The sequence below is a fragment of the Canis lupus genome, chromosome 15 (assembly GCF_011100685.1).
Source record: "Canis lupus familiaris isolate Mischka breed German Shepherd chromosome 15, alternate assembly UU_Cfam_GSD_1.0, whole genome shotgun sequence".
Classification (NCBI taxonomy): Eukaryota; Metazoa; Chordata; class Mammalia; order Carnivora; family Canidae; genus Canis; species Canis lupus.
The window spans coordinates 51,079,521-51,093,440 of NC_049236.1; the positions used below are offsets into that span (position 1 = coordinate 51,079,521).

The 13,920-nt window shown below is 37.4% G+C and overlaps 1 protein-coding gene across 10 annotated transcripts in view; it reads left to right on the forward strand.

The window, feature by feature from the left end:
• ARFIP1 (ADP ribosylation factor interacting protein 1) overlaps positions 1–13,920 on the forward strand; it is a 137,917-nt gene that overhangs the window by 101,866 nt on the left and 22,131 nt on the right. For 9 of the 10 annotated variants that reach the window (XM_038559050.1, XM_038559042.1, XM_038559044.1 and 6 more), the window contains one exon: positions 6,384–6,558. In XM_038559050.1, the coding sequence (XP_038414978.1) occupies positions 6,384–6,558 (175 nt within the window). Of the gene's footprint in view, positions 1–6,383; positions 6,559–7,868; positions 8,092–13,920 lie in introns of all 10 variants that reach the window. The other variant, XR_005370906.1, reaches the window with a different exon arrangement.

Genomic DNA, 13,920 nt, shown 5'->3' on the forward strand with positions numbered 1-13,920 from the left:
AAAATAAACGGAAGGAATCCATCAATAGGATATCCCTCAATAGGGCAGCCCGGGTGGCTCAGTGATTTAGTGCCTGCCGCCTTCAGCCCAGGGCGTGATCCTAGAGACTCAGGATTGAGTCCCGCATCAGGCTCCCTGCATGGAGCCTGCTTCTCCCTCGGCCTGTCTCTACCTCTCTCTGTGTGTGTCCCTCATTAATAAATAAATAAAATTAAAAAAAAAAAAAAAAAAGGATATCCCTCAATAACACTGAAGGAATTTCTCAGGAATTTCTCCTACCCTTCAGTAGGAGTCCCTTTAGTAACACTGGTAGTAACTGATTCTCCAGTCTCTATTTAAATCTTTTTGTGGACATTGTATTTTTCAAAAGAATATTCTGTATATTTTTTATTTTTATAAAATTTATTTGGTTCTTTTCCAAATCTGTTCCTTACTTGTGATGTCTTGCTTTGTTCATAATGAATACCCTTTTCCTTTTATCTCTTTAATTCTTTTAAGAATTCTTATTTTCTAGCCTTTCAGATTAATATTTGTGGGTTTTGAAGATGAAAATTCTTTGGTTCTAAAACTACCCTCTTCTACCTTCTAGTCAAGAACTACTTGAATCTGATTTGTTTCTGTACTTTGTAACTGTCCACTTATCCTGAAAATATTTTTAGTACCTAAAGTGTATTTTTGTTTAGTATATTTTAAAATATGTTTTGTTTAAAGGATATAATATCTTTCACTTTGGCCATTATTTTAAGATGCTTTTAAAAACATTAGCCCCCCCAAAAAAAAATTAACCCATATTATGGGGTGACTGACTGGCTGGCTCAGTCAGTAGAGCATGTGACTCTTAATCTTGGGATTGTGAGTTCAAAGCTCCATGTTGGGCATATAGCTTAATTTAAAATTTTTTTTAGTTTTTTTTTTTTTTCAAATATTAACCCATAGTAAAGAAAGAAAAATTCATTAGATCATTAGATGAGTCACTGAACAGTACACAAGTTATTTTTTAATTTGTAGAAGAGAAAAATAAGCCTCTAGAGGTTAAAAGGTTTGCTTGCTCACTTGGAGCCAATTTCAAAGCCAAAATGAGAGCCTGTTTGCTTTCTTCCTTTTACTTTTAATCATTCAGTCTCAAATTTGAACTAGATTTATCTCAAATTTCATATCTATTTTAAAAATTTTTTAAATTATGATGTGGGGATCCCTGGGTGGCTTAGCAGTTTAGTTTTTTCCTTCCTGCCTTAGGCCCAGAGCATGATCCTGGAGTCCCAGAATCGAGTCCCACATTGGGCTCCCTGCATGGAGCCTGCTTCTCCCTCTGCCTGTGTCTCTGCCTCTCTCTCTCTCTCTCTCTGTCATGAATAAATAAATAAATTAAATAAATAAATAAATAAATAAATAAATAAATAAATAAATAAATAAAATCTTTTAAAAAAATAATAGGGATCCCTGCTTCTCCCTCTGCCTGTGTCTCTGCCTCTCTCTCTCTCTCTCTCTCTCTCTCTCTCTGTCATGAATAAATAAATAAAATAAATAAATAAAATCTTTTAAAAAAATAATAGGGATCCCTGGCGCAGTGGTTTGGCGCCGGCCCAGGGCGTGATCCTGGAGACCCGGGATCGAATCCCACGTCGGGCTCCCGATGCATGGAGCCTGCTTCTCCCTCTGCCTATGTCTCTGCCTCTCTCTCTCTCTCTGTGACTATCATAAATAAATAAATAAAAATTAAAAATAATAATAATAATAATAAAAATTATGATGTGCCAGCCTGGCTCAGTTGATGGAATGTGTGACTTGGGATCTCAGGGTTGTGAGTTGGACTCCCATGTTGGATGTAGAGATTACTTAAAAGTAAAATCTTTAATAATAATTTTCAATAATAATAATAATAATAATTTTCACATCTTATATTGAGTTGTCTGACTTAAAGTAGAGTGTGATAAAAAGATCTCAATCTAGGGGTGCTTGGGTGACTCATCGGTTGAGTGTCCTTGATTTGGGCTCAGGTCATGATCTCTGGGTCATGAGATCAAGCCCTGCATCGGGCTCTGTGCTCAGCCAGGAGTCTGCTTGAGGTTCTCTCCTTTCTCTGCCGTTTCTGCTGCTTGTATACACACTCCCTCTCTTATCTCTCAAATAAATAAAATCTATTTTAAAAATCTCAATCTAATATATGGGTTTATTTGAAACTTCTGAACAGGATTATAAATCAGGTTATATGTATTTGATAGCTGGTTATCAGGAAACCTTTAACGACTTCTGTGTGTAATTTAAAACTAACAACAGGGATGCCTGGGTGTGGCTCAGTGGTTGAGCGTTTGCCTTCAGCTCAGGGCTTGATCCCAGTCTGAGAATCGAGTCCCACATCAGGCTCCCTGCAGAGAGTCTGCTTCTCCCTCTGCCTGTGTCTCTGCCTCTCTTTCTGTGTCTCTCATAAATAAATAAATAAATAAATAAATAAATAAATAAATAAATAAATAAAATCTTTTAAAAAAAAACTAACAACAATGACCTTACCCCATAATTAATTCTTGTTTTATTGAAATTACAGTGTGATTTTATTGAAGTAACTGAGGAATTCACTAGTTGTAATAGTAAAATGTGCCCCACAGGTATAACATTTAAAAATAACCCCAGATTAAGTTTCTCAGTAGCTGAATTTTCTTCTCTGTCAGAACCAGAATTTACTGGCTTATAGGGCATGGATTAACTATTTGATCAGCACAAAAAGTGGCAATTTAGGCAAAAATCTGGGTGGCCTTTTAATGCTCCCTATTATGCATTGTGTACAAGTATTTCCTAGCCCTCTGGTGCTCCGTGTATAGAAAATCTTGCAATAAAAAAAAAAAAAAAGAAAAGAAAATCTTGCAATAGCCCATTCAGCACTTCTCCACAGCAGCACCAACAAGGGAATCAATTATGGTCAAGACTTTTCAGATGTGGACACCTGTTCTCTACAAGTTTTATGTAAAATCAGTCATATAGTAACCAACCATCACTAACTTTATTGATAGGGATTCAATTGAGACTGGCAACCTTGAAGAGTTGCATTTTGAAAATTTAGTGTACTTCTCTTCCTGGTGGTAATGAGCACTGTTAGAGAAGCTCTTATGGAAAGTTTTACTTTGATACCATAACAAACTCTGGATGTAAAAATTAAGGGATATAAGGTCAGTATCACAACTTTGATTATATTTATATTAATCTTACTGTTTAGAAGTGTGCTCCGAGGTTAATGAAGGATATTTGTCCTCACATTAAGTCATCATATATCACTATTTTTGTTCTACTTTTTTTCCTTCATTTTTTATTGTTTTTAATTTATCTACTTCTGGCTAGACCTCTTCTAATTTGACCATTATAATAAGCACTCTAAAGATACTAGTTATTACCAGGTATATCCTAGGTACTCTATATTTTTTGTGGAAATTATTATTCTCACTTATAGATGAAAAACTGAAAACAAAAAGAAATAAAATAACTAGATTAAGACATTAGAGCCAGCAAAGGCCAGAGTGGTCATTGAATCTGGCTGAAGGACCCATGGAATTTAACTTGTTATCATTACTAAGTCAGTCTTGCCTCCTAAATCTTTATATCTGCCTCCCCTTCTTAGCCCCACTGCCATTGTCCTGATCCAGTGACTAATTTTCCTTTGCCCATGGTCTTCTAATTGGTTTCCTTGTTTGTTTCTTAATCCACTCCAGTCCATCTTCCATTTCTTACCACTAGGGCAGTCTTTCTATGCTGAATAAGTAGAACATGTTACTTTCTAGATCAGAGTTCCTTTTTTTTTTTTTTTTTAAGATTTTATTTATTCATTCTTGAGAGACAAAGAGAGAGGCAGAGACATAGGCAGAGGGTGAAATAGGCTCCCTGAGGGGAGCCTAATGTGCGACTTGACCCCAGGATCACAAACTAAACCAAAGGCAGATACTCAACCACTGAACTACCCAGATGCCCTCATATATCAGAATTCTTAAATGGCTTCCCACCCCTTGACCTACCAGATTAAATCTGATCCCTTTAATGTGGCCCTTTAATATGCTACTTAATGTCAGTTTTGCCTGCTAGTCTGACTTTATTTTTTTTTATTTTTTATTTTTTTTAATTTTTATTTATTTATGATAGTCACAGAGAGAGAGAGAGAGGCAGAGACACAGGCAGAAGGAGAAGTAGGCTCCATGCACCGGGAGCCCGATGTGGGATTCGATCCCGGGTCTCCAGGATCGCGCCCTGGGCCAAAGGCAGGCGCCAAACCGCTGCGCCACTCAGGGATCCCTAGTCTGACTTTAATTCCTTCCATTATCATTTTCAACCTGAGGTTCTAACATACTGAATTACTTCCCAAATGTATCATGGTATCTTACGAATCTGTGCTTTTATTTATGCTTTTCTCTTCCTGGATTGCTTTATTTCCCTCCACAGTCCACCTCAGAAGCTTTTACCATCCTTTAAATTTTAATTCTAGTGTTTTAATTCTGTTCGGAGATACCTAATTAGGCAATTCTTTTGATTTCCTCTGTACCTTATTCTCCCTCCCTCATGGCAGTTACCATTATCTCATTTTGTTTTAGTTGTTCAAGAGCTTCTCTCCCTCTAGACTGCAAGTTTCTTTGAGATAAACCTTATCATTATAGCTCTGGTTTTTAGTATAGTGCCTGGAACATAGAAGGGGCTCACTTAATATTTGTTGAATGAATCAATGTATCAGTGAATGAATGATTCTTTTTGACCGTAAAATGTCAAGTTTGTTAAATTCAGTACAAGATAAAAATAAATCCTCAAGGCACATTGGAATATAGTTGATGTTGTTTAAAATATTCTTAAAGGGCACGTGGGCAGCTCAGTCAGTTGAGTATCTGACTCTTGGTTTCGGCTCAGGTCATGATCCTTAGGTTGTGAGATTGAGCCCTGCCTGCATTAGGCTCTGCACTCAACCAGGAGTCTGCTTGCCTTTCTCTCCCTCTGCCTCTCCCCAACCCTCCACATGTGTGCACTCTCTCTAAAATAAATAAATAAATCTTTAAAATATTCTTAATTGCCAGAATAAGAGGAGTAGATTGTACTCTAGATATTGAATAAAGAGCTTTAGTTCTAGAGCATAAGCTTTGTGATGCTGATTTTTACTAAATCAGAGGTCACATTGTTCTTTTCTTTTCTTTTTTTAAGATTTTGTTTATTCATGAGAGACAGAGAGAGAGAGAGGCAGAGACAAAGCCAGAGGGAGAAGCAGGCTCCATGTAGGGAGCCTGACATGGGACTAGATCCCGGGACTCTTGGATCACGCCCTGGGCTGAAGGCAGGCGCTAAACCGCTGAGCCAGCCAGGGATCCCTCACATTGTTCTTCTTAGCTGAGTACTGAATAATAGAGACTGCTGGATAAATCACTGATAAGCAAGTCCCCAAGTACTGTACTTACATAGGTGCCGTGACAGAGGCATTATGAGATACAGTGTGATCATGGAGTGGTGGTGGTGGGTTAACTATTTCAGTTAGTAGTAAGAAAATATTAATGGGAAGGCACCTAAAGGATCACAAGGTGGTAAGTGCTCTGTAATAGATGCCATTGTCATTTTCTAAATACTAATGTTATGGAAATCCATCCAGAGTTGCTCTGTTTCATATGGTAGCCACTAGCCATATGTGTCTGTCGAGCCCTTGAAAGGTAGGTAGTCTAAATTGAAATGAGATAGGTGTGTAATATATACAGTGGATTTCAAAGACTCATTACTACCTCCAAAAAGGTAAAATAGTTCATTAACAATCTTTTTACATTGATTACATGTTGCAGTGATAATATTGTAGGTATATTGGGTGAAATAAAATATATTGTTTAAAGGGTGAAATTAATTTTTATTATTTTAATGGCACTACTAGAAAATTTTAAGTTACATATGTGACTTGCATTATATTTCTCTTGTACCTTGCTGGCTAGACTATAGACTATACTTTAAGGACTGATGACCCTCAGTATAACTTCCTTTTACTAGTTAAAGTGTGTCATCCTGAAGTCTGTGATCTTTCTATGCTTTACCTTATCAGCATTACCATTTTTCCATGAAAAATAGATCACTTGATCTTGTTAGCATTAGGTTTTGACATCTGTCTTTTTAAACTGGTTTTTTAAATTTTAGAAATTCTACTTGTCAGAATACTGTACTTTGGGAGGAATAGTTAAGAAGATTAATAGGCAGCTTCCCCCCCACACGCTTATATTAATAGCTCTTTGTATTAAAAAATGCATGATTTTAAAAGTGTAAGGTATAATATATGTATGAGAATTGTCTATCAATGTATAATATAAGACTGTCATATATTTCCAACTCACCTCCTGAACTTACTTCATTCTGTTTTTGTAATGTGCATCACTTAACTCTGTTCTTTCCAGGATTGAGTATGACGCATATCGCACTGATTTGGAAGAACTGAATCTTGGACCACGTGATGCAAACACTCTGCCAAAGATTGAGCAGTCACAGCATCTGTTTCAAGCACATAAGGAAAAATATGATAAAATGCGTAATGATGTTTCTATCAAGTTGAAATTTCTAGAAGAAAATAAGGTAAATTTAGTCTTTACCTTCTGAAATAAATTTTTATGGACTTTAAAATAATGTCACCCCAAAGAGAGCTAAATAGAAAGTTTTTTGTTTCTATTAACTCTCTTTCATTACCATTGCTTAATGGAATTCCAGCTAGAATCAGTGGTTACGTTTTTAGAAGAACAAAAAATATATTTATCTTTCTGTCATAAAAGTCATCATCAACCCTACTGTCGCAGTATTTCACATGTAACAGTTGGCAAAAAATATTGGATGTCCAACTATTGATCTTCAGATTGGAGTTGATATCAAATGCTTTAAAAAATTACATAATTGGGGCACCTGGATGGTTCAGTCAGTGAAGCATTGGACTCTTGATCTCAGGGTCCTAAGTTCAAACCCATACAGGATGTAGAGATTACTTCAAAAAAATTAAATCTAATTATATAAAAAAAATAAGTAAATAAATAATAAAATAAAATAAAAAGTTACATAATGATAGATTCTGTTTTGAATATCTTGAGACCTTTTTATTAATGAAAGGCCACAGATTTCAGGAAGAGAAGAACTTTCTTCTTAGTAACTAATAAATGAGGAATGACTAAAAGGTGCAGCCTAGAGCTGCAGTTAGTATAATCTAGAAGAAATAAGCCAAGAAATCAATTTTCCACATTATTTTTGTATAACATGAGTCCATCCAAGAACTAGAACAGAAAATTGAGAGCTGAGGTGGATCTCCTACAGCAGATACAGCTTCACTTGGAGATGAATCCATATGATAACAGGCTCCTGAGTTTTGGTAAAGGACAGTTTCTTGTCTTTACCTTTTCTTTTTTTAAGATTTATTTATTTGAAAAAAAAAAAAAAGATTTATTTATTTGAGAGAGAGTGTGCATGCTTGAGGTACCCAAGTGGGGAGGGAGAGGGAGAAAGAGAGAATCTCAAGCAGATTCCCCACTGAGCAGGGAGCCCAAACCAGGGCTCAATCTCATGACTCTGAGATCTTGACCCAAGCTGAAATCAAGATGCCCAACCAACTGAGCTACCCAGGTGCCCTTATGTTAAATATTTTTAACATGACATGCATACTCAGTTTTGTAAGAGAGATTGCAGTCCTTGAAACAGGAAAGCCAATAGTGGGCACAGCATAGAGTAGGTGGAATGGATCAGCCTTGTGGAGATGGGGTCTTTCTACTGCGTATTGTAGTCTTCTTGTGCTTTTCAAGTCACAATAAGTCTTCAAATCTACTTTCTTTAAGTACCCTCTTAAAATTATTCTTCACTTGCTATTGTCTGTTGATATCTTCTTGTTTTCCTTAACATTTTTTTAGAAACTCTTCTGGCTACCATAAAAGCTGCAGAATAACACATTCCTTGGGATCTACCAAGTCCTGCACTATCACTCACTTTTTTTAGCTACAGTGGGTGAAAAGTATTCACCAGAAACCATTACAATGGCAGTAAAGAAAACTTCAGCAGAGTTATCAGACAGATTGCCCAGCATCATTCCAACAAGAACGCAGTGCAGCCTTTCAGCATTCGTTAGCTGAGCACGTAAGATGGCATTCCTTTTAGTCCATTCATATATATCTATGTAGATATATCTCTCTATAGGTATATATGTAGAGAGGGATAGATCAGTTACATGGCTTAGCATTTTAATAGATAGGAATATATCAATACTTATATATAGATGTTTATTTTTAAATATAAAAATATTTTTCAGGGATCCCTGGGTGGCGCAGCGGTTTGGCGCCTGCCTTTGGCCCAGGGCGCGATCCTGGAGACCCGGGATCGAATCCCACGTCGGGCTCCCGGTGCATGGAGCCTGCTTCTCCCTCTGCCTGTGTCTCTGCCTCTCTCTCTGTGTGACTATCATCAATAAATAAAAATTTAAAAAAAAAAAAATATTTTTCATATACTCCCCTATAATCACTCTCAGGATAGTGCTAAGTGAGGTATGCTAGCTAGGATTTGAGAGGCTCTATCTAAAGCTAACTTGAAATGAAAGAAAGGAATTCACCTAATTTGGGGATTCAGGTCCTCTACAAATAGAGAAATTGATTTTAGGAAGTCTATAAAATGGTAATGGTGTTCTTTGGGAATCTAATGGTGTTGTGTGCTATTCTCTGGATAGTGATATTATGGGTAATTTTTGTTTTCTACATATTTTTCTATATTTTAAATGATATGTTGTCTTTATAAAAAAAAAAGAGAGAGAGAGAGAGAGAGAGAGAGGGGCACGTAGGTAGCTTAGTTGGTTTAAGTATCTGGCTCTTAATTTCAGCTCAGGTCATGATGTCAGGGTGGTGAGGTGGAGCACCAGTTTGCATTCCGCACTGGGTGTTGAATCTGTTTAAGATTCTCTCTCTCGGGATCCCTGGGTGGCGCAGCGGTTTGGCGCCTGCCTTTGGCCCAGGGCGCGATCCCGGACACCCGGGATCGAATCCCACATCGGGTTCCCGGTGCATGGAGCCTGCTTCTCCCCTCTGCCTGTGTCTCTGCCCCTCTCTCTCTCTCTCTCTGTGACTATCATAAATAAATAAAAATTAAAAAAAAAAAAAAAAAAAAAAGATTCTCTCTCTCCAGGCTGCCCAGTTGGCTCAGCGGTTTAGCGCCGCCTTCAGCCTAGGGCATGATCCTGGAGACCCGGGATCGAGTCCCACGTCAGACTCCCTGCATGGAGCCTGCATCTCCCTCTGCCTGTGTCTCTGCCTCTCTCTCTCTCTCTCTCTCTCTCTCTCATGAACAAATAAAATCTTTAAAAAAGAAAAGATTCTCTCTCTCCATCTCCCTCTTCCCCTCCCCACCAAAAGAAAAAAAAGAAGAGAAAATAATTTGGAAAGAATCAGTATCCCAAAGCACTATGCTTATATAGTCCTTGCAAAACTAAATAAAAATAGGAAATTGGGGATCCCTGGATGGCTTAGTGGTTTAGCATCTGCCTTCGGCCCGGGGCGTGGTCTTGGAGTCCCAGGATCTAGTCCCACGTCAGACTCCGTGCGTGGAGCTTCTTCTCCCTCTGCCTGTGTCTCTGCCTCTGTGTGTGTGTGTCTCTCTCTCATGAATAAATAAATAAAATCTTTAAAAAAAAAAAAAAAAGGAAATTTACACAAGGATAAGCAATGGCCATGTGACTGCTACTTGTCCTGCTATAACTACTTTTGAAACTTAGGAAATACCCAGATATAAACATGAATAAGAGAAGGTATTTCTTATTTGTCAGTTACTATGCATTTTACATATTCTCTCACTTAATCCTACAACAATCTTCATACTTTAATTCTTTCAATAAATATTACTGAATACTTTATATACTGGGAATATGTCAGTGAACAAAAAAGAACAAAATCTCTGTCCTTTTGAGGCTTACATCTTTATCCATCAGATACTCTCATCATCCATATTTCACAGATGAGTGAATTCATTTTATATCACCTCATGATCATATCTGCCTGTCCTTTCTGATCTTTTGGACCTCTATCTCCCTGATCTGCCCACTATAAAGTTGCTCCTCATTTATTAGGAAGAGTTGCATGACATACCCAGGCTCTTCCCTTTCATGTGTCCAGGTGAAGTTCCAGATTCTAGGAACCTCAAATCAATATTTGAGCTATAGAAAGTAGACTGAAAAAAAAAAAAGAAAGAAAGAAAGAAAGAAAGAAAGAAAATAGACTGAAGAAATGATTTGGAGCCTGTCTACATCTAGTGTCATTACTGCCTAAGTAGCCCTGTGTTGTATCTGAAAAACAGCTATTGTGCTAATGTGAGAAATAGAAAGGAGGTACAGAGGCAGCAGGTAGAAAAGAAATTGTGTACTTTCTCCTCCGCCCTTGCTCTCCCTCATTTATCGCTGTGCTCTGCTCTAGCATTGAGAAGCATAAGCTAATGAATAGGCAAGGTGGACTGTGTCCTTTACAAAAAATTCCAGATTAAGAATGTGAAAAACCTGGGCTCCAAGACCCACTTCTGCCAACTGCTAACTAACTTCATTATCTTGGTTGAATCTCCAATCCTCTGTATTTTTCTCTGGAAAATGAAGATAAATCATGCCTTGTGTTAAGGGAGTGAAAAAGTCCTCTGTAAAGTACTGTTCACCAGTATTTGTAGGATTCTTACTGTATGCTAGTCCCATTGCTAAGTGAAGGGATGAACGAGAAGGAAAATAAAGTTCATGATCTTAGGAAGTTACAAAAGCATGAGATGGGTTTGTTTTCTACAAGTTATCACCTTCACACCTTCCCCTGGTGGCTTTTAAACTTGACCTGTATCCTGCCTACTTTGTCTTTTTTTGCTGATATGAGAAGAAATTGACATTAGAAAAGATGTGGCAGGAGTCACGAACTGTATTTCAGCATATTAATTTGAAATATTAAGTTTATATCATTTGGTACTAGGTAAACAATATTTTCTTAGTAGTAAGTAAGAATAATGAATTGACCAGAAGAGAAATTTTCAAGATCCATAGATGAGATAGGTCTTAAGCCTAGCCATGAAAGATCAGGAAGACAGGCCTGAAGGAAGTGGGAGGAGAACCTGCTTGGCAAGGGCAGTGGCCCGCATGTAAGAATAGAGGAATATTGATGTTTAGTAGAGAAGTAGACTATTGTAATGGGACATAACCTTGACATGTTTTAAAGGAAGAATCAGAAAGATAATTGGAAGCCATATTGTATTGAGCCTTGATCACATAAAGATTGAATTGTGGCCTCAAAAAGGATGCGTGCTGAGCAATAAGGGACCAGCCAGGTTATCTCTATAAAGTTTCAGTGTCTGTCAGATGACTCTTGCTTGATCTAGTTGGCATTAAAGAATTTGTAAAGTTAGGAGTAACGGGGAGAAAGTATGATTCAAAAATATTCTTCAGGTACTATAGATTAAAGGCAGAAAGAAAAGAGAAGCACGCAGAGCAGTAGGAATCTTTTATAGGTGAATGTAATGATGAAGAGCCTGACCCAGGGTTGTTGCAGTAGCAGCAGAAAGGAAAGAACCAGTGATTTCAAGACTGCGTGCCAGGGGTTGGAAATCAACAGAGGAAGCTAGTTTGGCCCGAAGTTTGTAATGGTTGAGGGATTGGTATTTGTTCCATTTACCCCAGTGTTTAGTTTGAGACGATGTCAAAATATTCACATGGAACACTTGGTAGGAAGTTAATGATGTGAGTTTGGAGTTTGGATGCACAGGGTCAAGGCTTCAGAGATAAAGCTTGGAAGTCATTGCCTTTGAGAGTAAAATTGTTGTCACATCTTCTTTTGACCTTTCTTACTATAAATTTTTTTTTTAATTTGCCTTTAGAGGCACCTAGGTAGCTCAGTGGTTGAGCATCTGCCTTTGGCTCAGGTTGTGATCCCAGGATCATGGAATTGAGTCCCACATGTGCTCCCCACAGGGAGCCTGCTTCTCCCTCTGCCAATGTCTCTGCCTCTCTCTGTATGTCTCTCATGAATAATAAATAAAATAAAATGTTTAAATAAATAAAATTTGCCTTTATTCTCAAGGATTTATGTTTTTAGAAGGTCTAAAGGTAGTCTTTGTTCTCTTTTTTTTCCTTTAAGATGTTATTTATTTATTCATGAGAGATACAGAGAGAGAGGCAGAGACATAGGCAGAGGGAGAAGCAGGCTCCATGCAGAGAGCCTTATGCGGAACTCGATCCCAGGACCCCAGGATCACGCCCTGAGCCAAAAGCAGACACTCAACCGCTGAGCCGCCAGGCATCCCGGTAGTCTTTGTTTTCAGCTTTCCACAGTTGTCATTAACCTAAGTTTTAATTTGAACTCTGTAATCAGAGGTGTCTAAAATAAAATCTTTAAAGAGGGACACCCAGGTGGCTCAGCAGTTGAGCATCTGCCTTCGGCTCAGGGCGTGATCCCGTGATCCTGGGATCAAGTCCCACATCGGGCTCCCTGCATGGAGCCTGCTTCTCCCTCTGCCTATGTCTCTGCCTCTCTCTCTTTCTCTGTGTCTCTCATGAATAAATAAATAAAACCTTTAAAAAAATAAACACTTTAAAGAGAGAATATTAATCTCTGTTATTTTAAGGAATCAATAGCTGTAATTTGGGTGAAGACTAAAATTTATGAGAAAACTTTTTTTTTATTGTTGAGCTACTCTTACCCTTTTATTTTTATGTTTTTTAAAGATATTATTAATTTATTCATGAGACAGACACAGAGAAAGAGAGAGGCAGAGACATAGGCAGAGGGAGAGGCAGGTTCCATGCAGGGAGCCTGATATGGGACTCGATCCCAGGACCTCGGGATCATGTCCTAAGCCAAAGGCAGACGCTCAACCACTGAGTCACCCAGATGTCCCACACTTTTATTGTTTAATAGCTCTAACAAAGGGAGGAAAAAGCAAGCTTTTAGGCCTAGAAACTGTGTCATCCCTGTTTGCTTTCTTGACAGTGTGAAATGCCTCAAATCCTGTTTTTTTCTTTTGTTAAACTACAACTGAATTCGTACCTTTATATCTCTTATACGTAGTTGTCAGATAATCTCCTTAGCACTTCAATTTTAACAAAATATAATATACTTTCCCTATTTCTTAAATTATGTATATTAAATTTTTTAAAACATAAGTTATTTGAAACATTATTGAGTGTGCTGTTTTGTAATTTGACAATTTCCTAAATGCTACTCCTTTTTTTAAAAACTGTTTTTGCAGTTTTAGGGGGAAGGAGACTTTCTCTGGGTTCTTATTTCATGGCTTTTGGAGTGTCTTTCCATAGCAACACTTCTCTTCTAAAATGAGAGGTCAGATAATCAAACAACTAAAATGGTACATAAAGTAAAGGCAAATAATCACTGAGTAAAGGTCTAAGAACCATTCCTGTGACGGGACTGTTGTAATAAATTTTTGTAGCCAAACATGGTGAGAATGTTTTGTTTCATTCTTACAACTTAAAAAGAAAAATCTTTTTTGAGATGGATTGAAAGGTCGAGTCTTAGCTATATTTTAGAATATTGAATGTTACATTTCCTTAGTCTAGCCTTCCTTCTTTCTGGCAAAATAGAGGAAATAGGTATGTGAAATACACACATTCCTATGTTTGTATTTGCATTTATGCTGAGTGATAGGTGCATGTATCTCTTGTCCTTTACTCTTAATGGAGAAAATTGAACTCTTCTGTTATGTAAAATCCGTACTTTCCATCCACCCACTCCTAAAATATATTGTTTACCTTTAACCTAAACAACTCTTATTAATCTCTGATATTCTCTTTCTTGTTTTACCAAACAATTGAGTTGCATCGCAGTAAGGACAAAGTTAATTAGGCTCTTCTAATGTTTCTTTTTTCATCATTATTTCTCCTTTTCCAGATCTTTGAGTAATGTAACATGAGTTATTTTGTGACTTAAGGCAGTTTATTTGCCTTTTATT